Source organism: Melopsittacus undulatus, chromosome 8, assembly GCF_012275295.1.
Source record: "Melopsittacus undulatus isolate bMelUnd1 chromosome 8, bMelUnd1.mat.Z, whole genome shotgun sequence".
Classification (NCBI taxonomy): Eukaryota; Metazoa; Chordata; class Aves; order Psittaciformes; family Psittaculidae; genus Melopsittacus; species Melopsittacus undulatus.
In genome coordinates, this window is record NC_047534.1 from 42,822,860 (window position 1) to 42,850,659 (window position 27,800).

At 35.5% G+C, this 27,800-nt stretch overlaps 1 protein-coding gene across 2 annotated transcripts in view; it reads right to left on the reverse strand.

Annotated features, from left to right (window-relative positions):
* Positions 1-27,800, reverse strand: part of UBR3 (ubiquitin protein ligase E3 component n-recognin 3) — a 110,087-nt gene that overhangs the window by 30,258 nt on the left and 52,029 nt on the right. The window contains exons 22-30 of one of the 2 annotated variants that reach the window (XM_034065817.1): positions 27,472-27,645; positions 25,342-25,802; positions 21,389-21,477; positions 13,744-13,893; positions 13,132-13,265; positions 9,161-9,271; positions 6,923-7,135; positions 5,957-6,093; positions 406-491 (exon numbers count right to left, since the gene is read on the reverse strand). In XM_034065817.1, coding sequence (XP_033921708.1) covers positions 406-491; positions 5,957-6,093; positions 6,923-7,135; positions 9,161-9,271; positions 13,132-13,265; positions 13,744-13,893; positions 21,389-21,477; positions 25,342-25,802; positions 27,472-27,645 — 1,555 coding nt within the window. The remainder of the gene's footprint in view (positions 1-405; positions 492-5,956; positions 6,094-6,922; positions 7,136-9,160; positions 9,272-13,131; positions 13,266-13,743; positions 13,894-21,388; positions 21,478-25,341; positions 25,803-27,471; positions 27,646-27,800) is intronic. The other variant, XM_034065818.1, reaches the window with a different exon arrangement.

Here is a 27,800-nt window from a genome sequence, read left to right on the forward strand (position 1 = left end):
AGACAAGGGACATGGTAGCTGCAAATTTCTAAGTATGAGACTTAAATCATCAGATACATTAGCACTCAGAGAAACAAATTACTTTACTATTACAAGCAATAGCCAGGGTGGAACAAAGCTTTCCTGCTTTACCTTTAAAATACTTCTCATTTTACTTACCAAAATACATTAAATGGATACTATGACAATTGATTTCTAAATAGATTATATTCACAGCACATTAACATCTCTAATGAATAACTTGTGCAAAGTAGATTTCAGATTTCTCAAATTGCAACAAAACTCAGAGTAAGGCAAGAAAAAAGTTCTTAAAAGTTGATATAATCTGGAAAATGTTAGAACAAACTAGACATCTTTACTCAATATTCTAATAATTTAAATTGTACTTCGTAACATGAAGCTTACTTAAACATGATCTTTTCCCAGCTGTGCTTGCCCCTCCTGAACATAAATTGCCTCCTCGATGGACCAGTTCAAGTTCCAAGTTTGTTCTGCAAGAAAAACATAACTGTGCTGAATGGAACAGAATTATTCAAGCTTCTACATAAAAGAGTCACCACAAGCTCCCAGCCTCCACTAAGTAAAAGAATCCTGGCAACTAATCTTTAGTCCAAGATACTGCCAAAATATGACTCAAACTAGCTTTATCAAAATATTGACATATAAGATTCTAAGTGGTCTGATTAGCTAGTACCAATATTAAAAGAGCTGCTGATGGTTGTGATTGAAGAATAAAAAAAATAAAAATTCTGAGGCTTTTTTCTATAAGCATACACAACTTCTTGATAATTTATGTGCAAATCTGTAACAACAATATACAGATTGGCTAAATTTCAATCAATCAGATATGTCTAGAAAGTGTTCTCTTATTGGTAGGACTCTGGTTTTGCTTTAAACAAACAGACAGTACAATGGATATGCCATCAAATAACTAAGTAAGAAAACTGCCTGAATTATAATGGAAGCACTGACCTTTATAGATAAGTTTGTTAATAAAAGCCCTAATGGTTAATTCTGAATGAACCACTGGTATTCACTGCAGCTCATTAGTATGACACAGGAGTTCAGTCACTAAATCCTGGATGTCACACTGAATCTTTCTTTCTCAGTATTACAGTAATCTGATACTTAGGCACAAATTGTTTAGGCCAAATTCGTTAGCTTTGTTTAATTTTGCAATTGGATGTTTCAGTACTGCATTATCTTCTACCCCCAAGACTTGGAGCAAACAATTTACGTTATGTTCTCTGAGAGCTGCTTTAAGAAGTCAACATACATTTCTTTAATTAAAGGAATATAATTCTATTATTCTGAAATGCTATTTTACTACTTTAATCCAAACTGCAAAGCTCAGGCTAAACTTATTTTGTCCTTTAACTAAGAACTGAACAATTTTAGGTGCAATATAATGCAACTGAATACATATTAAAAACTATTCCAGAATTTTAGGCACATAATATATCTAAGATAAGAACACACATCCACATACTCTAAAGAAACTACAGGATGACTATATTATTCAAAACATTAATTTTTTTTTACATATTTGAGCTCCATCAGCTTGAAAGAACAATATAGTTTTGATACGCAGTGTTTGCTAAGATACTTTCATATGGTTTTTAAAATAGTAACATTTCAGAATATTACTATCCCTAAATTTGCAGCTTATGCCACCCATTTCTGAAGGAATGCTTTAATCCTCTCTACTCAGAAAAGGCAATTTAACATTGATAATGTGCCTGCTCAGAGCTCCATCTGGTTGCTGCTGATAAGGGCATCTGTGTGACAGGGGAATTTTCCACTCTTCAGGCAATTTGCAGTGCTCACTGAACTTCTAAAAATCTACCAGCAAGGAAGCAGGGAGAGGGATTTCATATTAGTGAACAAAATAGCAACTGTAGATCAGTATGTGCTAGTTCATCATGGGAATATAAAGGAAACCAGTATGTTTTATTTTACAAACCTTCTGATAACTAATTTGTAGAACAAAATTAATGGCAGCCTTCCATTAAAACCAAGATAATTAAGATTTAAATTAAAATCACTACCAGAATGTTTAAGAATAACTTCCTAGATCTAGAATTTTAAATTTCCTTTTCACCAATAAATAGGTATAATTTTACAGAACAAGTCTCAGGGAAAATTCTGAAAAACAAAAGAAAAAACAAACTCTTCTCAATACATGTGAGATGTTATATAGTGTGTTTTGCTGTATGGAATGTTAGGACAGAGATTTGTGGATATACGTACTCCATCATACATACCATACCAACTCTCACCTCCCACACTTTTTCACTGCCCCCAGCCCCTCAAAGACAGCAGCTTACAGTTCAGCTTTCTTGGAAACATAAATATTAGCTTTTTCCTCTAACACATCTCTTTCAAAACATACCTAAACTTTGGCATGAAAGTGCACAGTAGAGAAAGCACCTTCTGTGGAACTGAACATTTCTCCTTTATAAAATGTTCAACATCATGTACAGCCCTAAATAATTATGAAAGAGACCAGTGTATCTCCCCCCTAATTCAAGCTCCCTTCTGCCTTGAGGGTCTGGGCACCACCCGCCCTCTACTGAAGAGAAGCAATGAAGAAAAACTTGGGGCATCTGATATAAGACAGAACACAGAGTGGTCTCTGAAAGCATCCTTTTCCACCTCAGCCTCCTTAATGTGAAGGAAGGAGAAAGAAAATCTATATGAGTGGCTGTTTCCTCTATCTAGAAATCTTTGCGTCATTCATTGGAGCACCGAGTTTTGTAGAACACTGGCTTTATCTTCCTCACTCACAGAAAAAAACTGAGAAGATGGATTTGGCTCAACTGTACAGACTCGTGATTAAAAAACAGCCCTACTTCATCTCTTCTTGTGAGCTTTCATTAAAGGAACATATGGGGGTGGGGGGAAGGGAGAAGTTATTTCTCAGAATTTGTAACAGGACAGAGTAGGGGGACGTAAAATTGCAAAGCCCTTTCAAGAAAGAGAACATATTAGGATGGACCTCCTCTTTTTATTGGGACACAAGAATCAAGTTAAGCACTACCAGTTTTTCCACTTCACTTTACAGAGACAACATACCTGTATGAAAATAAAATAACAAAACATACTGAAACACAGGAAGGGAAGAACTGAAGGTTCTTGTATTAGTCTATATGTAGCCAACAGCAAACCCAAAAGCTTTGTTTAGACAGTCAGCAAAAGAACAAAATGTACTGCTGTGCAACACAGAAAGAGCCCTCCAAGGTACTTCCACAAATGACAGTCATCAGGGCTATGAACGTGGAGCTACTGACATTAAAGCTAGGCACACACGATTTGCAAATGATGCACTATACTAATCTTTTAAGATCAGTAGCAAAATCAACAGGGATGCATATGAAAAGGTCATAAATTTAACAAGGTAAGACTGTAGCAAAAGAGGAGGTAGCTGAGGAGCTGCATTTCCAGCTGTGCATACAAATCAGGATACCAAGACCCCTAGTGCCTCCTTTGCTAGGAAAGTAGACAGGGGCTAGCTCTCCCACTGGGTGGCAGAGAATTTGCTTGTAATTTCTCTTTTCTACCAGTGACATCTGCCTGGGTAAGCAAGAGTGAAGGACAAAAAGTTCCTGGTTTTCCCGAAGCAGAAAGGATAAGCTGTGGGAAGCAGCTACATCTTGTTTAACCAGTAGTATTTCCATTCCAGCATGCAGAAATACATTACAAAGCTGGCATCCAGCTGTAAACCAGCATCTTTTAAGAAGGCTGCAGGTGATGTCATTTTCTGACCAAAACTGGAACATGGCTTATAAACAGATTAAGAGTGTTTAATTCACTTGCAAATACATGGAGTGAATAAAAATATAATTGCATTCAAATGCTTATTTAAATGGGGACTACTTATCATCTTGACCACTTAATTTGTATGTTAAATACCAGGATGAAATGAATAACAGCTGTAGAAGTTCTGACCAAAAACAATGAAATGTTTCAGATACATGAAACTAGAAATGCTCAAAGGTTGGTAAGGAACACAAGGCTATCGTTACCTCAGAAAGAATTGGATGGAAATAAGGAAGAAACAGGCTGAATGACAGAAATAATTTCTAGAAAGCAAGTTTAGCCTGTAATTTAACTGTGGACAACCCATTGTTTGGATACTTAAAACATACTGAGATCACAGAGAAAACTATTTCGCTCTGGGAGATGATGAGCTCACATATTTATTTCCACAAACAGAAACTATGAGGCTGTATTAAAATGTCTTTTTAGAAGTTTCAGAGGTTTTCAGCCTAGCTATGTGGTTATCAAGTAGTAGAAGCCTGCAAATCCGAACTGCCAAATTGAAAGGCAAGAGAGATTAACCATTTTGCTGCTAATCTGCCCCTGCTAAGTGACTTTATGAGTTACAGTAACAATACGCAAAGCTGGACCCAACACCCAAAATCCTTCAGCCATAGGAAATCACTGATAAGTCTAGCCTAACAAGGAGGGGTCACAATGACTACAGGTGGCATATTCTGATGTGAGTGATCAACCATGATTTCTCTTTCCAGCAGTGCAAGCAGCAATGAAACATTGTTCTACTTTGAGGTATTTTCAACTCTTGGAATGAAAACAAAAATCTTTGGATAGCTATATAGAGATATTTAAAATATATTTAGCTATCATTTTTTAAATCATGGAACATTACACCCAGAAATGTATTATAATGCCATTTTTTACCTTAAATAGAACATCAAATTACAGTTACAAGTAATCATGCTTTTATATGGGAAACATTATTTTTCAGTCCTTCGTATTTTTGGAAAGATACTAAACTGTAGTGAACAAACACATCGCTGCTAAAAATCTCAACATTACTTAATCTTGTATAGCATATACCACTTACAATAATATAGAATAATCTGTTATATGTAAAATTTAATTGCTGCTCTTGAGGCACAGTAAAGACACCTTTAAAAATATAGAAAATATTTCTTTTAATAGAACTATACAGTAATGTAGGTTGGAAGAGAATTCTGGAGATCAGACAGTCCAACCTTCTTGCAAAACCTGAGCTTTAGATTTCAGTATTCAGAGTCCTAAGTATTTCCACTGCTTATACACTCAAGGCACTCAGCAAGTACAGTTTATGAAACTGTAGTAAAAAAAATACTTCTGAATCACTGCATGCCTACACTTTCTTTTCTTGACTTGCAGTCAGCACTTTCCCAGCAGTCCTCAGAGCACAAAAAATTCTTTGCTTAATAACTATTTCAACTTCTTATGGAAAACCCCTGTATTACAGTCAACCTGAGCAGAGTAACCATTCAGAGCATCTTAACATTTATGGTATAGGTGGAAGGAGGAACCATTTTTATTTTCTTGGAGACAGTGTCTGCAACACCGACAGCCATAAAACTGGAATCAAACATCACAGAGAAAATGCTGGTAGTTTTGACACTTTTTTTCAGAAGTCTGATTCACACAGAGAGATTCCTGCTCGCTGATGTCGAAAAAGCTCCTCCTGTGATCCCCACTTAAGTAACCAAAACGACTATCTGACGGAGAGATTAATAACACCCTGTGATTTAAAGTAACAGCAACATGGCAGTGATATAGAAATAATCTAATTCTGCTAAACAGGAGTAAAGGAGATTTGACAGTTTGGGAAAGGAAAGCTGCAAAAGGAACCCAACAGAAAATTTTGATTATATGGGAAACAAAAGCTTGAATAAAGAAGAAAACGAAATAAGCATATGACAGAATGTTCTCCAGGTTTCCAGCCACTGCTGCATATGCTAAAAATTAACTGACAGGCATCTTCCCATCTTGCATATGCCTGCATACGAGTATTAGAAAATCTAACCTTGATGTACTAAGTACTCAGAAAGTACTTCTTGCTGAGAATGTTTGTTGTTTTGGTTTAAGTAAACTATCTGGTAACACCATTAGTGTGAAACACAAAAGAAAAAAATAAAAAGAAAACCATACCTACCTGGCTACAGAATACATAAACAGAAAATCATTGTCAGGTGATCCAAGAGTCTTACTATAATCTGTATACTTCTTCTGTGTGGTACTTTTTATATCTTTCATTACAGATTCCATTTCTTTACTGAGATTGGTTTCTGACTATGAACAAAGACATACAAGAAGATCAGTTAATTTTACCCGAAGAAACACAGTAGCTGACTGCAAAGCGTAGCACTTTGATATTTATAAAAAAACATTTGCAGGCTGTGAAAAATATGCATTAAAAGCCAATACTGTATTTCACAGAAGTGTTATATTCTTCTGAAAGTTATTCTGGTTTATTCTGAATATGAAAACATTGCTGTTTTGTCTACCTCCTCGGTTTAAGGATCTCACTGCTTGTGATATTTTAAAGCATATTTGCATTGAACAAGTATACAAAAGTAACATTTTGTATTTCCATGAAGACTAGAAGGCTAGCAAAATTTAATAGAATTAATGCTAGCATTCAGAAAGACCTCATGAAGCTTTTAACACATGAATGTCTGCAAAGTGCTCTTTCTGTAAAACAAATAATCCATAGCAAAAAATGTTCTTAAATAGACAGTCTTTAAATAACTTCCAGTTACAAGGATATTGGAGTTTTTACATTGTAAAAAAAATGATAAATGAAAATTATATTACATGACTCAATTCTATGTAAATTACTATGGAGAGAAGTGGAACTGTACTTTATAAAAATTATATTAATCACATTTTGTCTTAGCTCTTTGTTTATTTTTAGTAGGTAATGCAGTTCAAGTGTTGTAGATATTTAAAATCTCTTGATGTAAGGAAAAAAAACATAAAAAAATTATGCTGTCTTCCATCTCAGGAAAAAAAAAAAAACGAAGTTTCCCAGGTTCTCAAGTTTCTAAGAGGTCACAAATGCAACATAATGTAAAAACTGAAAGGTAGAGGCAAATTAACAAGGATCTTTCTGCCTTACACTGATGCTTACTGGGAAAGTTCCCAGCTGTTCTTGAAGATCTTCCACCTCTTGCACAAGATCTTGCATACACTTGTTACTATGACTTTGCCAAAGGCTTCTTTCCACGTTGTTTCCAGGATAACAAGGAAGAACACTATTAGCAAACTGCCTACAGAGGGGACAGGTAAATTCTCCTTTGTCCACTGAAAAACCCTGGAGGACCTGGTCATTCTGAAAGAAAATAAAGAAGATGTAGCTGAAATTTGCAAAATATTGTATTTTTTTAGTTTGATATTTCAGGTGTGTAGTTAAAGAACTAGATCTAAAATCAAAAACTATAAAAAAAATAGTAATTGGAATAGCTCCTCATTTTAGTGGAAAAGGTCTTAACTACGCAACTGTCTTATAACCCTCCAACTCAGCTGATTTTCCTAATTTTTAAGTACTTTTCATTGTCAACAATATGCCCATAATAAACCAGAAATCCTTTAATGGGGTATTTTGAACATTCCTTGTGTGTTGTCTCTTTCTAGCAATTCCAATAAAGTTTGAGGCTCCTGTGATGAGATCTTTTAAAGACAAGTTTTATTTTCAGCAATGAGAAATGTCTGAAGATATCTGTCAGAAATACAGGCTGAAAAAAATCTGATCAAGTAGCCATTGGAGGGCAGCATGACAAAACTCTGAACTGTTTTTCTTTATCATAAAGGATCAAAAAATGGAGATGAAAGTATGTGATCGAGAAGTAAGCACCTCTCCTGAGTACTCCTATTACTGGCAAGAAACACTGCTTTACTTTTGTGAACTGCCTCAACCATCTCCTACTCCTGTAAATTAACAGTGACTGTAATTTAAACTTCAAGCTATCAGCCCAGAAAGCTGAGACCTTCACATACCTTTCTGGATGTTGATCTCTGTATTATGTAAAAATAAATGGTTTATCCATACGAATACAAGTCTATATAAATTATTTCAGATTAAGAACACTAGGAAATAGTTGAAATTCTTATGCATTCATCTAGGTAGCAGTAATCTCTAGAATCAAAAGTTCACTGATGTAAATTAGAAATCTTCAAGAATATGATGAGATGGATTTAGAGTTTACTTCAATTTTAAGTGAGAATCCACAAAAAAGGGACTTCAGCGTGTATATGGTGCAAAAGAATACTTTTTCAAAATTCAGTAAAAGAAGATTCTACCATGAAAGCCCAGATTTCACTTCATTATCTTGATAACACAATTACCCTTGAAAATCATCTTTACAGGCCTATGGAAAAGTACAGTTCATCATGGGGTCCAGTAAATGTGGCACAGCTTCCAATTTCTCTAGAGCAAGTTTTACAGTATGACCAATGCTGATACTAAAAATACAAAGCACTGCTCATAGTTTTTCTCAAAATGAAACCAAAATACAACAAAACTTATGAGAAAATAAAACTAAACAAATACCACATAAAGTAATCTTGAATAAAAAGGCTGTTTCATATGCAATAAGTCATCAATTAGTCTTCATTTTATTATACTAAATAATACAGATTGAAATGATTGCTTAAAATCTAATGACCTCTACAACTGCAGAGCATGTAGACATGGGTGTTTTTCCTAGCCAACGATTTCTAAGGCTTGACTAACACACTGTATTTTAAAACCATATACAGCAGTAATTTCCCAACAGTATTTTCCGAGGAGGGTAAAAAAGCACAGTTCACAAGAGTTAAATTCTTTAAACTCACATCTCTAACCTGCATGTATATATGTAACATATACCATACATAGCTAGAAACAAAAAATACCTAACTTTCTGTAACTCAGTTTTCATATTAAGAACTAAAAGTATAAGTTTATACTTGTGAAATTCCCCTCATTTTTCTTTCCTTTCTCTGTAAATTCTAACACTTGAAACATCAAAATATGAATCTATGAAACAGAAATGAAAAAAAATTAAGAAATGTTTTATCTTAAGTCCATGCCAGAAATAAAAAAATCGTATTACTGTATGTTTGTACTGTTTTACAACAAGGTTATTTTAGTCAAGTACTTTTTCTGACATGTCAAAATAACTGAAAACAGACTACTTCTGTTAATATCGTCAAGGTGTGATAAGAGTTTTAGTATCTAGAGTTCCTGAAACATAATAAAAACACCTTGTTCATTCACATAAACCCAGTCTTTCTTTCTCTGAATTAAACAGCAATTGATTCCACTAAGAACAGTTCAGAGCCAAATAAACAAAAATGATTTTTTAGTTTCACTTACCCGTAAAGATTCCATGTAGGATTTGTGACAATCTATGTGTAAAGTGTGACCACAAGTTTGTACATAAACACCTCCTTCCCAGCCTATTGACACTGCTTGCAGGCAGGAGCTCTAAAACAAAGCAAAAAACATGGGAAAAAAGAGCTGTTTATATGAAGTTATAAAGGTACTTGGACAACTTATTTTAAAATTTAAAAAATAGATTTTTATTTGTATGTTATCAAATCAAAAGATGTGGAAATGAAGAAAAAATTATTTTATAAAATATTTAAAGTATTTCATTATGCTAACTTACATAGCTGTCATTATGCTATTCTTTCTAACAAGGAGCCAAGCACCTAAGTTAAACTTCTGCAGTTCTTGTCAGTTAAGATAATGGCTTCTTTAAAGAACCTCTTGTATTACAACATGAAGATGGCTCTAACTCTATCAACTGTTTCAATGGTACAATTTATCCCATGTACAAGTGCAATGACCTGTTCCAACACACCTAATTCAGTTCTGTATATAACCAAAATAACACGATCACAGTTATAAAATTAAACCCTGATCTGTTATTAAAATTCAGTGTAAATGCTTGAAGTTAGTTTAGTAGGTTGTTGAACAATGTTATGTATAATACATGGTAAGGGGAAAAGAGAACAGACATTTGTTTAGTGAATTTGAGTTTTATACTAGGATTGTTTTGAAAACACTGGCCACATTCAAAGACTCTACTTATAGCCCTGGTATGAAAAATAAAGTTACCTCAGTGGCAGTTCTCAGAAAGTAATGAACTAAAAAAAACCAACAAACCCAGGCACCACTGCAAATTTTGATAAGGAATTCTAGAAACCTCTCCTGCAGAATTTGTAGCTGTAGTCAAATTATTAAATCTCCATGTCTCAAAAAAAAAAAAAAAGAAAAAGAAAAAGTTCATACACAGACTGAAATGTAGATTCTGGTTTTACATTTAAGGAACAGAAAAAGATTTAGAGCTACCAGAACTGGAAAACAATTTTTAGTGTAGACTCACCCTGAAATGGTCTTACTGTATGATGCAAAACCAAGGTGAATAACCAATTGTGATAGCTGTATTTTCTAAGGATGTCCTAGCACTGCATTTTTTTCTTGCATATCAGCAGGAAATTAAAACAAAATTACAAATTCAAGCCACAAGACATAACCCTGTTTACCCTACCTGAACCTGACATTCATAATGTGCGTGACCCTCTCAGGCCACAGAATAAGAAAAAACTTTCTCTTTTTTCCTGTTCTTTATTGCATGATTTAGTAAACTGCCCTATTTAGTAAGGTCATATGGTATACCTGGACAAACCCCACAGGACAAATGTTTAATTTGAGAAAACCTTTATTTATTGCATGTATCTAACAAGGCTGCTTAACAGTAGTTACAGAGATAAAAATACACCCCCAAAGTCATAGCAGGAAGACTTTTTCTCTATTCTCTTGAATTCAGAAATAAAGGAGAGCCCAAGCAAGCCACAGGCTGGGGATGAAGCGTATCTGTATCAAGTTACCTTGAATCACTGTGTGATTCTGAAAATAGTCCTATTGATATAAGTATATAAAATTTTATCTCCTAATCCTTAGTCATACATCTCTGTACTAAAAAGAATCACTTTCATTGATTTTCCTTTCATGTGTGAGAACTCTACTCTCTGACTGACAGTGAGCATCAAATATCAGCTTAGAAAGCACAAAAAGAATCTTTATGGCAAGAGTTGGCCTGCTTTGCCCATTCTGTAGGCAGCACAAAGCTTCCTGTAGAATAAGCTGTATCATGCTTCATAACTCCAAACTCATATCTAAGAGAAATTATTTACTTGCCTCCTGAAATCTGTTGTTAGAGGAAGGACATTTACTGAGAAGGACACATTTGATAAACAAAAGGACTTCTTACTGCTTAGCTCAGCTGAACAAGACACTCAAGACACTAACAGATGTTTCAATTTTTATGCCAAAAGAAATTTAAGGATTAGTTCTTTCATGCAGAGACATTTTTTTTAGCACAGTAGTGACCTGGAAACTTGCAAGCAGGTATAGTCAATTCAACTAATGATTATATTAGGACTGTCATTTTTGAAAGCAGGATGCATTTGCTCCTTGCATTACACAGTGTATTTTAGACTAATCTGCTGGTAGCATTACTGAGCAGAAAAAGAAACATACACTTTGGTGAGATCAAGTTTTTGAGTAATATTTTGCTTGGAACTGCATCCATTTGCAGTATGCAAACGTGAAAATAAAGCTACAGTATTGTTTCCATGTTTTTTATCACTTCAGTAGGGAAAACACATTCATTAATTGTTTGAAACTATAAACAAACATCCTCAATGTCAAAAGAAGAAAAGCTTGTCCACAGATTCTTTCTGAATTAAAAAAGTCTTTTGTTCAGTGTGGAGACAGTGTTCTCACAGGAGAATGAATATTTGGTACATGAGCTCTGAATAAGTCCGAGGAATACAGCAAAGCCATGAGAGGCCCAAGGATGCTTAAGCAAGCAAGATAAGAATTCACTGAGTTGAGAACTGTGGACTGTTGGCAAGCTTTTGAGGTCAAGTTCTCACACCTGTGCTTAACCAATTATATGTTAGTCACTAAGGGTCTTCAAGACAAGTATACAATCATGATATGCCAAATTGCTGTAGGTGTGTGTAAGCAATAGTATATAAGGAGTTAATGCTTTGCAATAAATGGCTTTTTGTCTGATCATACTGATCTCTGACTGAGTCCATTCCGCGGCAGTTCAGATGTTCAGAAAGAATTTCCTGCTGATATCTTTAAAACTTTTACTTCCTAGAATGGAAAACACCTCAGGAGAAGGTGCTCTTCTGAAAATGCTGCCCAAATTTTTTAAATGATACCAACACAATTACGGAATTTTAACTCTAAATTAATCTACATAATCTACATAAGCAAGCTTGGATGCAGTTAGCAACTTTCAATTATCTCTGGATGACAATTACAAGAAAGCTAGCAATTCTGTCACACAAAAAACTGTCACAGTTTTGACTCCTTAAAGCCAATATTTAAGCTTTTAAAGGCTCATTATTTAGTTAGATCTGTGTGAGAGTTGGTATGTCACTTGGAATTAGTCTATAGAAGCTAATTTAGGGTCTTGAGTTACATACTTTTCTCCCCCAGAATGATTTCTCAGAACAGCTATATATTCTTTTACGTAGCTGTTTCATACACTAGCAAAGTCACAGGCAGCGCTTCTACGAACTTCTACAACTGAACATGTCCTGCTCAGCAACAAGAGCTAGCTCTCAAAATTAAATATTAAAAGATGTAATGTGGCTTTGTGAAACAATACAAAACTCTACTTGGAACAGCTAACAGAACTTCCAACTAGACAGTGACATACCAACCAGTATAAAATTGAACTTCGCCAATGTTGTGCAGAGTTGAGGATTCACCAGAAGAGGATGAAGTCTTCTGATGATCCCTTCTTTCCATTCACTCATCCTCCCCTTCCCCTTCTCTGTAGCAGCTCAGAAAACTGTTACAGGTTAAAACAACTTTTCTCACTTACTCTGTGCTGCCAACAATACTTTTAACCGATGAAGAGTAATTCCTTGATCAGGTTCTCTCAACAGCCACAAGAAAACTGGTGTTTTAAAAATAATACCTGAGACAATAAGCTCACATCTCAATCTGTGGTCATACTGAATTGCAAAATACCTTCTAGAGAACATCTGTATGGGTACTTAATGACTATATAGCCTGTGTATATATACATATATATATATATATATGCCTATATGCCAAAAGTATAACTCTGGGAAAGCCAGCTACTATTTAAAAATATAGATCCTATCAAGTGTAAATACTTCATAACTACTGCAATGTGACACAGCACTTACTGAATATAGAAATGAAAGAAGGAGGACTCTAAGTTGTAATTTCAGTTACTGTTTTACACAGATTTTTCTTAAGGGGCAGTATTATTCACATAAAATACTTACATCTCTGAAGTATCGCTGTAAAGTTGTAAGCCTCACATCATGCAGTGCTGCACAGGTATCCCAAGGGTATATCTGCTCCTCTTCAGTAGTTGGTAGTCTCTTCGGCTCAGTGCTATTACGGCACTGTCCCAATACTGTATGAAGAAATGCAGCAACAAAACAATACACTAAACAACTAAGAAAACAACCAAGAAATTCTCATTTGTAACTACAATGTGCCTTTTTAATAATTTTTTTTACTGTTTAATATCAAAAAACTGTTGTTCTTTTGCACTTGTACATGAAGTACATGCATGTACACACATACACAGACACATTAATATCTATTTAATTCTCTTTTTCATTTAACACCTATTTTCCTGCAGTCCTACTATATACTTCTGGGTTTGCAAAGCTAACAGGAACTAAGAGATAACCCAACTGTTTGCTTTTTTCCCAAACATTTGAAAATTTTCTCAGTACCCTCAGAGCTATATATGTGCCTCATGGAGGACCATCCACAAAAAAAAAAGAGGACACACTGTTCTTCCAGGCTGCATGAGACACAATGGCACTTATGCACACATTTTAAAAGCTGCAGAAACACTGCTTGTCCAAGTAATGTATTCATACCTGAGGATGCTTGTAATAGAACAACGAGCCCTGTAGGTCTGTCTTCAGTAGAAGGCCCACTTTGTCCGCAAATAACACAATCATATATGGCCTCAGAAACATGCTGTTCCGATGTAGCTACCTCCATGGCAATATCAGCCTCTGGTGATTCTAAAAAAGGATAAGAAAATTCATATTAAACAGAGGGAAAGAAATCCAATTGCATCTGCACTGAGGCAGTGACAAAAAACCCCTTCAAAATAATTCCTCTAGTTTACATATAATCAAAATACTTAAAGTAACTTGAAACTAACCTTGCTGCTTAAAACAGAAAGATACTTGTACAATGAAGTACAAGTTTTCCCATATTCAAAATTATTCCCAGTGGAATGAAATGTTTAGTTCAAGTTTTCTATTAAAGCTGATCTCTTTAAAACTGATATAAAGCAGAGACCTAGCTTCTAATTCATTAGATACTAAATTGAAAACTGTGAACACAGAGAAATGAAAGGCAATGAATATGAATCTCTATTAAAACCAGGTTTGCTCATAACCGATTGACAACAACTGTAAGGAAAAGGTTAATCTGGAGATGTATGATATAATTTTAAGATGCTTAGAAAAGGTGAATTAAACATGAAACTAAAAAGAAAAGATTTTTTTAAATATGAAACTTGGACAATCTTTAAAAATTAGGGGTCATTAAGAAACCGATCTGCTGCTATGCAAGATGCCTCAGAGAGCTGGCTTTCTAATGCCCCACATTATCACTTCCTAGGTGCAAAGACAGAAACTTTTGACGCTAAGGACCAGCTTCAAATTACTGATGCAACTGCACTTGATGCACAATTGCTGGTTGCACTTGGTCATGCTGGTGTCTGGGCAGGGGGCTAACCGAAGCACAAGCAATTTTATTTTATCTTACACAGGTAAGAATTCCTTATTGGCTTGAAAGAAAAGCACCACAGGACTAAATGATCCTCTCCTGACTGCTCAGGAACACATACAGCCAGCCTCTCAACCTAGAATATAAGGGTGCTTTGTTTCTTTCCTAGAAGATAATTTTTCCAAAACAAAAACACTTCCTTCCTATCTTCAACTATGCCCTTTATACCTCCTTGATTAAGTAGGCCAAGGTGATGGACAGAGAATCCTCACACAGAACTGTTCTTAGGGGAACTGCTCTCTTCTTAAAGTCCATGAGAAGTTCAGCAGTTCATGCTGCTCAAGGAGAAGCATGCTTGATGCCAGGCAGCATCTTTCCTCGCTATGAAAAACTCCATGCTATGCTCTCACTCACAGGGCAGTATCAAAATTACACAATTTTAGTAACTACTTCCCAGTCAGTTATTGAGGGTCACATGAAAATGATCTTCACTGACATGCAGTTATTAATATTGTACACACGTCTATCACCATCTAGTGGCAGTCAGATGTACACTGACAGAGCAGAATGCAGCAACTGCACATCATTTATTTTTTAAATTCAGGTAACCCGGAAATCTAGGAGCAACTGTAGAGCAGAAGGAAGTAAGCACTAAAGCTATCTTTTATATTTAACATCACCTCATAATAGTGTAATGCACACTCACACATACTTGTGTACGAGAAACACACAACACGAGAATGACAGGAGAGTTTCAGCCTTCTCGCTTCTCTAAAATTTGTCAGGACAACATCAAATACACATCCATTCAATACTTTTTAAGTGTAGAAAGACACTGTAGTGCATCAATCTGATTTTGAACAACTTCGTGGTAGTCCTCAAAACCAGTCAAAATTTAGTTTACAAAATACCATTCATTCATAGAAAATGGCATATTTTAAACCTGAATGAAAAAAAAAACACACATCGGTGTTTCAAAGGCTTTTCCAACCGATTCAGTATATGTAATCGACATTTCTATTGCCTATGTGCAACCAGCACATAAAAATCAGGCTAATTTAATTTTAGAACTTAATGATCTAATGCATGTTTCCTTCGTAAGTACTTAGACCAAGTGACAGGCTACTTGGCAAGCAATCAAATTTCAAGAACTAAACTTCTAGCATCAAGGAAGACTTCCTAATAAAATAATCTCCCCCAGAGGCAGTGAAAGAAAACAAAGTTAACTTACACAAAATCCAAGGGCAAGAGAAATTTGCAAGAATTTAAAATCTCAAATAATTAAGCAGACTAAATTCCAGTGAAACAAGCAAACCCTCCTCCTCCCCAGTTCTTTATGAATGGACTATGATAAGCCTTGATTACCGGCTTAAACCAGTTGTCAGCTTCTTCAGAAGATCAAACTCGGGCAATGGTTTGTTTGAAACTTTTTTGGCTGCATCATTCCTTGTGTGGAAAACATACTAGCGGCAGACCAGCAAAAAGCAAGCAAGCTATGCTTATAGCAACATCTCAGTCTTGCCTTTCTTCCCCTCCTGCGTTTTGCCTTTGTGGAGCTCCTGTGGAAACACCAGACCCTGCCACACCAGCTACATGATCTACCTACACTGGCAAGGACCAGGACAAATACTTTTCAACTCAAAATACAGTTGAAAATGAGAGAGACACTTTTCTGCAACCTTCTTCTAAAATGTTTCATTAATACATTGATACCTGTGAGTATAAAGTAGTTGGCATGCCTCCATCCCATTTCACTCTCAGCTATGTACTTCCTATTTCACATGGGGAAAAATAAAACTGAATTGCATTTTGCTGCAATAGTACTCATATGAAACCTCTAAATGCCCAGAAACAGAGCTCCACACCACTTTTTTCTTCCTCTTTCTCCATTTCATATAAAGAAAAGTACAGAACTGCTTTGTGTTTTCCACAGCAACTTACAAAGCATTTATTTTAAATGACTGAAGTTGCAATGCTATTTTATTAATTTGATTTATAAAGTACAGGTTCTTATCGATTTTAAAAGCATGAGCTAACATTTCCTAGCTGACAGGATACAATTATATAAAGACAGCTCAATAAAAATTATTATTTCATTAAATGGCTTTTACATTGATTAAAAGCCTTAAACACTGACTTTAATATACCAAAATTCCTTCTATTCTACCTAAAAAACCTACCCAAATCACCATCAAGAACTGTCACATGAACAAAGCTGCATCAATTGCAAATAAAAGCTGAAGGATAACCTAAATCTCCTTATCTTGCTTCCCGTGGTGCACAAACTCCCAAAATTTTTTGCTGACACCAGGGAGGTATCTCCATGAAAAACAGCACTTGTGTTATGTCCCAGAACAACACTGCCTCACCGAATGCCAAAGGAATCCTTTGCCACCTATTTGCTAAGATACTGATCCTGAGGCATATTACTCCTCCAAGTTTCAAACAGTTTTTGTAGGAGCCTGCAGTCTTGTTCTGCATGAAAACCAATGTCACCGAAAACAAGCCAACTCATCGCTCTAGTGGAGATTCAGAAGAGCAAGGAAGACCAAGGTGGTTTTAGTTGCTAAGCTGAAGCATGGCTTTACTAGCCAGGCAGCAATCATACAATAGAGCAAGCATATTTAATGCCAAGCATTCTTTGTAATACAATCAAGGATGCCCACAGTTACTTATTTGGCTCTTCATTTAGTTTTGTACCAATAGGAGTTAGAGTTCCAAAGTAAGAAAATCCTAGCAGTTCCCACCTCCTGGCAAATACTGAACAGCCTGGTAAAATCTGGCACACTGTTTTATTGCAGAATGCTTTGCTGCCTGAATTTTATTTCAGTTCTGTTATCCAGAGTGAAAAGATTCACTCCTATTCTTTCCTCTAGCCAGCAAAACCCCAGAACCAAAAGGGCCTTGTAAACACAGTAGTTTACAGTCTCTGTTGATGGTAGTCAACATTTTTCCTGCAGTAGACATTTTGTGTCAAAGTGGCCCCTTGGCATCAAAGCAACCATTAGTATGCTAATATTCTTCACCCTGACCCAGCATACATATTCTCTAGAGATCAGTACCTAATTTATTTTTCTATCTGGGTTCAGAAGATCGAGAGTTAGGAAATGTATGTCACCTTGCATTAAAACTCTGCACTTCTTTATAAGTCTAGCTAAGGAATTTTCTCTTGAAGGACAAAATAACACCCTGCCAAAACTCACATCATAGGAAAGAAACACAAAGATCCCACCACGTACTTATCACGAGCATTTAAAAAAACAACAGCAAAAAAACACCAACATAACCATCACACTGAGCACTTCAGAGACAGCAAAACTACTGAAGGAATGCAAGATATCTTAATTCACAAATTAAACAATTCACAATTCTTCACTAAGATATATTTGATTAAGTAGTTCAGCAGCTTGCCTGGAAAAGATCATAATATTTCGTGTTTATAAAACTTAGATCTCTGTAAATATCACTGTTATTTGTTAAAGGCTACTATTAACCTGGAGGAGAGGGATTAATTTTTGTTCTTATCAAGTCCTGCCTGAAGGCAGCTGAAGTTTCAAAAATCTCTAGCATGGAGTTCCACATCACAACAGACAAACCAGTCTCACACTGAGGTAAGTGATCTCAAAACGAAGATGTAGAAGTAGCTGTTAGTAGAAGACTAGAAGAACTATGACATTGACACTGTATAGGACTACATGAGAACACATTACTGGCTCACTAGACATTCTCCTTAGCTATTTCAAGAGCTCTATCTCTGCTATTAGAATATGTTTCTTGGTTTATTTTTCTACTTTTTACGTCTGTCCTGCAGTCAAACAGCTGAAGACAGCACAGTGGGTTCTGTTCCATCCTAGTTCATTAACATAGCTGTTTCTAAATTTCACTTCATTACTTCCAGGCAAGCTTGAATGGCAATGCAGGTCTGCAGATGTCACAGAATATAAACACAAATTAACAGTGGGCCCAAATGTAAAGGGCTACATAATTGGGATTATTTTTCTACAGTAATTATATGCAAGAAAATGTCATCCTTTACCTTTTAGCATCTCAGATGAATTTGTGAATTCCACTACAAATACATAATTTTTGCTGGTAAGATGAGACATTCAATATTGAAAAACAAACATGTAACCGGGTAACAACTTCCTTTTAAGCCATGTTTCACTGCAGTATCCCAACAATCAAAGTAGAAGAATGCCTCAGAGGATTAAGTGGCTCTGTGTATTTTAATAAAGACTTTGGAAACTATAAATTTTGTGGGGTTTTAATAAAATTATCTCTAAGCTTTGGCTATTTATTATTCTTGTCATCTTCTAGACACATTTGTTTTCAGCGTATTTTCAGTCAAGAAAAAGTTATTCTGAATTTTTTTTAGTACCATAACCAAAAGCAGTTACACCAGTTCTCACATTTTACTAGTAAATCACGTCCACATTTCATAAAGAAGTTTTAAAAGACAACGATGATGATAGTAATAACTTGCTCAAATGCCACCAACTGAATCAATGAGAAAGCCACGGAGCTGAGGCCTCATCATCCCTGCATTCTGACAGTGCTATTACTGTTACAACAAACAATCAAAATTCAGGAATAAACCTACTGCTGAATGTCAACCTATAATAAAAGTAACAGAGGTAATAAAAAAAAAGGTAACAGTTTGAATGTGTGAGAGGGGAATGCATTATAACTGACTGATTTTAGTATGAAAGGGTTTTTTCTTGTTTTCAAACAAAATACACACAGCTATAATACAATTCAGGGTAATCCTATTAAATATATTAGTTTTCAATGTAATCATTCCAGAAAGACTGGCTTTAGAATTCTTGCCATGTCTTGTGTATTAGCATTATAGCAACAATAGTTTCTGCAGCTTTTTCAAAAATTTGCCTTAGAATATCAATACTGAATTCACAGCTGAAACAATTAATCTAGGTTTTTAAATAAATCCCCCACACTATAATGGAACAGATACTTCCTTTCTGCCAGTCAGAACATAAAAGCTTATTAATACTGGGCTATAGTACAAATTCAGCAAACTTTTCATCACAAACTCAGAAAACAGTATGGCAACTTAGAAGACACTTAAAAAAGTTGGTTGACAAGAAAAGCAATTTTTCAGCTAACACAATGCCTGGAATTCTATTAAGCTGTTGCCAAGAAAAGTCTTCATGCAGAACAATTTTATGAAAACACACTCCATTGAGCTGATTCTATCTACTGCTGTGCATGACCTGGTACAACTGACACCCCACGCTACATTTTATGTTCAGATATCTGAAGTTATTCATTATTTAAATACTAAGAAACAAACAATTGCAGTATTGCATGCCCAAGAACCTTCCAATGCACAATCATAAGCACAAAGGGCCCAGGTCTGCCTGTTAAAGAAATTAGGGATTCTTTCAGATATCTGACATATGTAGTTAAGTAAAAGTTACCAGTCCTCCACATAAATAAATACTGTGTAATTTATTGATTCAACTAATCTAACTAACATGGTTCATCCACAAATCAAAGCAGTTACCTTAACCACAGCTTATAAAACTCAAGAATGGAGTATTTATGCAAGCATATGTACATATGAAAATAAAGCTATGACAGGTAAATACATATAGCTACAAATGATTTCATATACAAAAACACCAACTTCAAAGTTGCAATATCAAGACTTCGTAATATAGCTGACTGCAGAATCAAAGATTCCCAATTGCTTCCAATTAGCCATAACTGTAAAAAGACTTAATTTTCAATAAGTAGAACAGCATGTTTTTAATTCTCTTCTTTCTCACTTCAACTAATAGATTAATAAGAAACAGCTACCCTTTTAATAAGCATGATGTAAATTCATTTTTATTTGTGGATTTTGATTTGTACTGCACACCCTCCAAGCATAGCACTATACATATAGTCATTAATTTGCTGCAGAAATTTTAATGATGGCTTTATATAAGACTTTTGTAAGTATAAAGGAATAAATTTTCTCAGCAACTTACGAACTGGAGAGAATTTAACAATTTAAAAAATCAGACTTCTTCAGCAAAAGCAGTTGCCAGTGCTTAAACTCACATCAAACTACACAGCAGATGATATTTGATTTAAAAAGGGGAGGGGATTGGGGAGGAAAAAAAAAAGCACCCCAATTCCTGCTTTCTTTTTTTAATCTTTAAGAAAAGTGCTGACTTTCAATGAAATAATAATCCAAACGATTAAAATATTTTCCGTTCCTCAGTTAAACACAAGCAAGTCAATCAAGATTACATGCTTCTACACAGCAGAATGTGAAACAATCTACCCTCAAGAAAAACAAGAGCTGGTTCTGCTGTAAAGCCCATGCTTGAAATGGAATAGAATGTCATCATTTAAAGCAACTGAAATGATCTAAAAATTATGCTTTCCTTAATGCTATACAGAGATTTAAAATGAAAAACTTTTACCTTAAATTTTAAAACTTTAACCTTAAATTTTATTATTAAAGATTGAAGAAAATGCGCTCTTTAAAAGACAAACTAACTTTGGGACATTAAGTAAATACTTCCAAAAATACATCACTGTGTATTAAGGAACAGTAGTAATAAAATTATGCAAATATTTTCAAGATAATTTAATTTATTCTCTAGCAATTCTCTATTCAGTGTTATCTGTCCTAGAAAACACAACTTTAAGCCTCTTAAATATTTAGTGAGCAAGTGGATACAGTTTGTCTTTTTATAAACTGAGTAAAATCCTTACTGCTAACATGGGTGGAGGGAATAAGCAATCAGCCACACAAAAAAAACCTACCAACATCCATGGCAGTTTCCATGAAGCTTTTCTGCCTTGAAGCAAATTCAGCCAACAATTTCTGTTGCCTTTCCCTGGCCTTCTGTCGTCTGAGTGAAAGAAGCCAGGGGAAAGAGAGAAAAGGAGATGAAGAAAAAAAATGAGTAAAAAGAGTACATATAATGGAGGACAACATATCAGATTTTAGTCAGTAGTTTCAGGCTTATTACAGTCACCACCTTCAACAATGTAATACAAAATCCAAGTTTCTTTCCAAATAAAAGATTGATTTTTAAGCCTAACAGTTATTTTGAGTCTGAAAGAAATAAAACCCTGCTCTGAAATACCCTCCATGAAATCAAAATATCTTTTAATGGATTAGGACATAGCATCGTAAGAAAAAGAACCCAAGACTTCATTCTTCAAAGTTATTTTTCTGCTACAAGAGAAGAGTAACAGAGTGAAATGTCAACTGCCAAGTGTTTCTGTGAGCAACCAATGTCAACAAGATAATAGTAATCACAACAGTAGTAGTAATAATGATAGTAACAGCCTACCTCACTCACTTTTGATATGAAGCTTGATGCCAGGGGAAACAATTATGATTTATTTATTTTCCAGCTAAGGCTCCTTATACTGGTTCCCACACTTCTACCCAGGATACTGGTCACCAACAGCTTTCATACCTAAACAAGTTTGAAACTGCTTCCAGATTGAAGGCCTTTATTGGCCTGGAACCACGCTGACTTAACTTTTTCCTCATTGTTTAATATGGCTCTAGATTTATGAATGGAAGACATTAGACTCATTCTTGACTATCCTTACATTTAAACTGTATTAGTCATCTGTACAACACTGTAGGACCAGCTGTTCTGTAACTCTGTATACATACTGTAGCAGGTAAAATAATATTGATGGATGTAAAAAGATAAAGAAAACAGAAATTTATTTTTCTCTTCCTGAGGCACCAAGAAAGGGTCTTTACTTTGACAAGAGTTTACAAAGAGCAGAAATGGGGCAGTGCAAGTGGGAAAACCAAACAAAACTCATACCACAGATGCTCACCACATGGCACATACAAAGACATACATGCACCATGGCTGGGGCTTTTACACATCACCTTCCCAGTGCAGATAGGGAGTCTCTATCATAGCTACAAACTCTGTGCATCAGCATTTACAATGCACTCCCCCTGCACAGGGATGATTCAGCTAACTAACAACAGATTTAAAAACATTACTTGGCATCTGATATGCTGATGGGTAAGTCCTCTTTAGTGTCCAGCACTGTCTGTTTATTACTGTCCTGGCACAGGAACAGACATGCACAGGACCAAAGCAGCTAATATACTGTAACATGTTATCCCTAAGTGGCTTGTTTATAAGTCAAAGCTTCTAACTTGTTTTCTTAAAAGCACCTTAAAACCCCAAATACCTCTGGCCATTTATCTGTCATGCTTTACCGCCAGCATTTCTCAAAATAACTTCTATTTACAACAATCCTAAGATTCATTATTCTGAGCATCATACCAGGGCATTCATTAAACCGCTTTTTATTTATTCCTCCCTGGGAATTTCTCAATACATGCCTTGACTGAAAGCAGGGTGACTGTAAATAGAGGCCTTTAATAAGAAGACATAAACAAACTCTGACAGATTCAGTACAGCTCAGTACTGTAATTTTCCATGATGGCCCATGCGAGTATGACACTGCAATTGAAAAAAATACTGCAAACAGCTCAAGCTGCATTACAGTTTCTATGGCAACAACCCATTGCCTCAGTGATGCCAAGTATGTCGTTTTATGTTGAAGTAACCAAAAAAGGGTGATCACTGAACACCCACAGTCTACTTGGTCTTCACTAACACAAAGCTAGACTTGGGTGGGGGGGGAAAGAATAACAAAACAAGAATAAAAAAGAATGTAAAAATTGCCACGTGGTTATATGAGCACTGTCCATTTATGAGATTAGTCATTTCAATTATCACACTGTCCATTAATGGGTCCCCAATGCCATTATGAACTTGGGGAAAACAAATCACTCAGAACAATAAAGACCTGGAAACGTTTATTTTCATCATTAAGCTAGCCCCAGCACTTAACTGAAGACATAAAAGTGCCCATAACTGATCTTTGAAAATATCACATCCTTTTCAAAGAGAAAGGAATAACCTTACCCTTTCTATACGAAAAGTTACATGATTCATTGATTCCCATCCTTCTCGCACACATAAATCCAGCACTACTGAGTACCACAATAACAAGTAGGTGTCCAAGATGTAGCTGTGTTTTATTTAAAGCAGACATTCGGTCTGTCACTTTCTGAAAGAATTTTACACACTAAACCTTGACCATTTCTCTCATTTAATGAACTATTAGAAGGGATGTTGAAAATCATTAACTGCACACTTGCAAGAAAAAGGAATAATTTTACTTTGTATAACATGTAACTTATAAAAATACTAAATCTCCTTTTTATGTTTAATTTTCAAGTACAGTGTAGGTCTTGGACACAGAGAGAATTTAATGAAAAAAATATTTTCAAATAAGAAGGGCAGGATGAACAAAGGTAGCTAAGCTAGAAATCAGCTGAGCCAGATGACTGCATGTTTATAGAACCATAATTATAGTCTGGTTACATAAACCATTAATATGTCAAAATACTGCATGGACAAAGTATACTGTTCTTTCCATTCCAACTTGTTCCCTGCCTCCAGTTCATGTGGTAAACACTCTGACTTGACACTTTCTATACTCCAATGTTCTAACACTAACCACAATCCTCTGGCTTCAAATGCATTGTTTCAGTTACTAATTTCTTCCCACTCTTCTCCCCACCTCCAGCCAACTCTTCTTTCCGGCTGGCTCTACTACATCCTCCCTGAATGCCAATCTCTTACTTCTGCCTTCCAGGCATTTGCATTCCTGTTCCTCCTTCTCCTATCAACTCTCAAAACTCCTCCCCCATAGAGATTTGCACTAAAAATTGGTTCTTTCATTAGCCATTCCTGAGTATTTTTGTCCTGACACCCCAGTTCTTCCCCCATAATCCCCAACTTGCCAGCTTGAGTCTTCCCACATCAAATATTCATTTGACCTGGCAACTTCCCTTTCCTCACTATTACATCAACCAGAAGGTTTCTCCTCCCAGTCCCAGTCTTCAACTCTGCTCCTACCAGTCCTAGTTTTCACCTCTACTTCTCTGCTCTGGTTGCTGTCCTCTAGGCATTTGATCTGGATGAATCATCTTCCATAGGACTCACTTGCCACCACATTTGTTAAAAGCAGGAGAGAAGCAGGCTCTCTATATTCAGTTTCAATACAGCTAGTAATTTGGGTGTTCTCAAAATTCCATTATGCGCCAACCTCAATCTTGAAACTGTCTTGAGTTTTTTCACAAAAAAATTTCAGCCCAAGACAGGTACCAGGCATGCAGGTCTTCAGGCCACATCACGAGAAAATAACAATATCATTTTAAAAAGTTTAAAGACTATCAAAAATGGAAACCAGAATTTCAAAACTGAACATACAGAACAAGCACAAAAGGCAGAATTACCAAAGCCACATACATTAAACAAACAAAAATTATAATGGTGTGATGTGTCCATGTGAATGAACAGACAACATGAAATAAATGTCTAAAAATGTCTAACTCATCTTGAGGTTAAGCCTCAAAAGTTAACACAAATTTTATTCTTCACCTTTGTATATGAGTGGTATACATGGCAACATGAAGGGTGAGCAGGTATATAACATAAAATCATTATGAAAGTTTTCTAATGTAAAGATCCAACTAGCAAGGTGCACGTTCTTCCTCAATACCCATGTAAAACTCGTATATTCAAAATGGCTAAAGAAAAGTAGAATTAAGACATTCTTTTCATAAGCAATTCATGCAAAGGCCTAGAGAGAGATTTCTCAATAGAAGCATAGCACACACTGCACTTCTACTGCCCCTTTGTTATTAATGTTACCTTTCTTCTTTATCCAAAGTTTTCTTCTCTGCAGAGCTGATCTTTTTTGGTGGTACAGGAGGTGTCACCTTTCTGCATATCTCTTCAATTATACGCTTATTCAATCTGCTCTGTATGGCAGCTTTCAATAAAATTCTTTCTACTGCTGTCATTCCATCACCATGAGAGTATCTTGGAATTTCTGGGTGGATTAAAACATCCACATCATCTAGCCATGGAGGATAGTAAGAGTTTTGTTTTCCTGAGAGTTTATGATGCAATTTGATCAGCAAGGACAGAATGCTTTCCTTGACCTCGAGAATGGCTGTGGTCAGCTGTGGAGTTGCTCCAGGTGCAGACCATTTCATTGATGTTTTGGGCCGAACCACCTGATTTGCCTCGCTGGTGTTGCGGTTGATGATCTCTTGAAATTTCTTCCTGCGTTCTGCGACCAAACTGAACACTTGAGCTGTCCCCGAGTTCTTGGGGAAAAAAAATAAATTACGATGTTTAATTCTCAAAAATACAACTATAGACAATACACATTTATAAAACTATAAACAAATATTTTAAGCTAGGAGGAAAAGCATGAAACATTTGAAGTTTCCTTTCCCCTTCCAAAACGCACTGGGATTTGGTATAGCAAAATACTACACCCACATACCATGTTTTTTATACAAATCTCTAATAGCTGCATAAAATGCCAGGTACAAAATGAAAATGTCATTCATACCAGAACAATCAACAACTGGCTTTGCTATAGTCTAACTCAGAATTCTGTTTTCCAAAGACATATTTCCTTACTTTTTTTTTTCTAGAATATTCATAATTTCTAGAATTTTCATGTAATTTCAGTGTCTTTATTTAAGTGTACCGAGCTCTGCTGCACAATGCAACTCATAATCCACAGAGGTGAACACAGGTGAGCCCACATGTCCCCACAGGCACTATCTATTTTGTGTCAGTTTATTAGCTGAGATCCAGAAGCTTGCTGTTCAAGACACATGAGCATGAGTGCAGTTACATTTATGACAGAGCCCTATTCTACTATACTAACCTGCTTTCAGTCCCAAATTAAGGGCACATAGAAGCAATTCACATATATTGAATCCCTAGCAGAGATGTTTCCTCAATATTTTGAACATGAAATTCAGAATGCTTTACATCTTACCCTTTCCTTCTCAGGACCATGACCATACCAAATTCTTCAGAGATCAAATATAAAAATGGGATTCTGACAGTCATCTCACCTACCTTATTTTCTAATCTATTTAATCTCAGCTACCTAAATTTTGATCTATTTTTCTAACATTAGCATGCAAAAGAAATATCCATTACGTTCCACTACATCTGGCATACAGTAATCGGAACTGCCATATACAAAAGTTGTCCTGACACAGAGGTTGTATTATTGACTGGATATAATTTTTTCAGGATCCCACTGTTTACATCTTCATTTTGTTTTCAAAAAAACAAAAAACCCAAACCAAATAAACTTGCCCTTAATAACTTAAAATGCACTTTCAATGTAAGGTTAAAAGTTCTCTAAATGCAAGAATGCTAAGACTACTCTACATTATTAAATGTTAGTAATATGTTGGCAAGACAAAACAGGCCTAAACACAAAGCTCAAGCAGTAAGCTATCAATGACATTTTATATTTGATAAAAAACTTTTATTTCAAAATATGTATTAAAAATTAAGAGCATTTTGTTGTTTAAAAATCTACTACCTAAGATTACACTCAATAAAATGAAAAAAGCACGGGTCCTTGCAATATGAATTAAGAGGAAATTCAGGAAAATTAGATTTCACTGAATGTTAAGGTGAGCACAATTAAAGCCATGTTGCTAAGCTGATTGCTTAGGAGAACAAACTGCACACAGATCTACCTCTCTCTGGAGGCTCTTCCGCCTTGAACTCTGGTAGATTGAGGACAAAAAAAAAAAGTCATTAAATACATCATTTGCAAGGAGGCATCATTTGAAATAACTTCTGTTTCTGTTATCAGTACACTCAAAGATTACTGAAGAAAAAAAATATCCTAAGCAATTCATAAAAACAGTGAAAAAATACTCTTAACAAAAAAGACCAAATAGGAAATAACTTAAACTACTCTGGGAAAAATGATTGGTATTTGTATATACTTACTTGTGATGAAGCTAAACCATCAGAACTTGTACTTGCAGGTGGTTCCCTCTTCACCTCTGGAGCAGTTTCTGGCACTCTTACTCGGACATAGTTGATGAAGTGACGCATATTAGAAACCAAGTTACTACCTGGAAACCAACTATCATGGCAACGCTCCTGACCACCTGCAGATTCCTAAAATAATAATAAAGAAAGACGTATACTTGCTTTTATGTGTTACAGTAGGTGGGTTTTATAATTGCATTACAGAGGCCACCACCTCTCAAGAACAAGAATGCAGAACAGTATGTATCTCACTAGAGCTGATACACCTCTTCAAAATTATATGA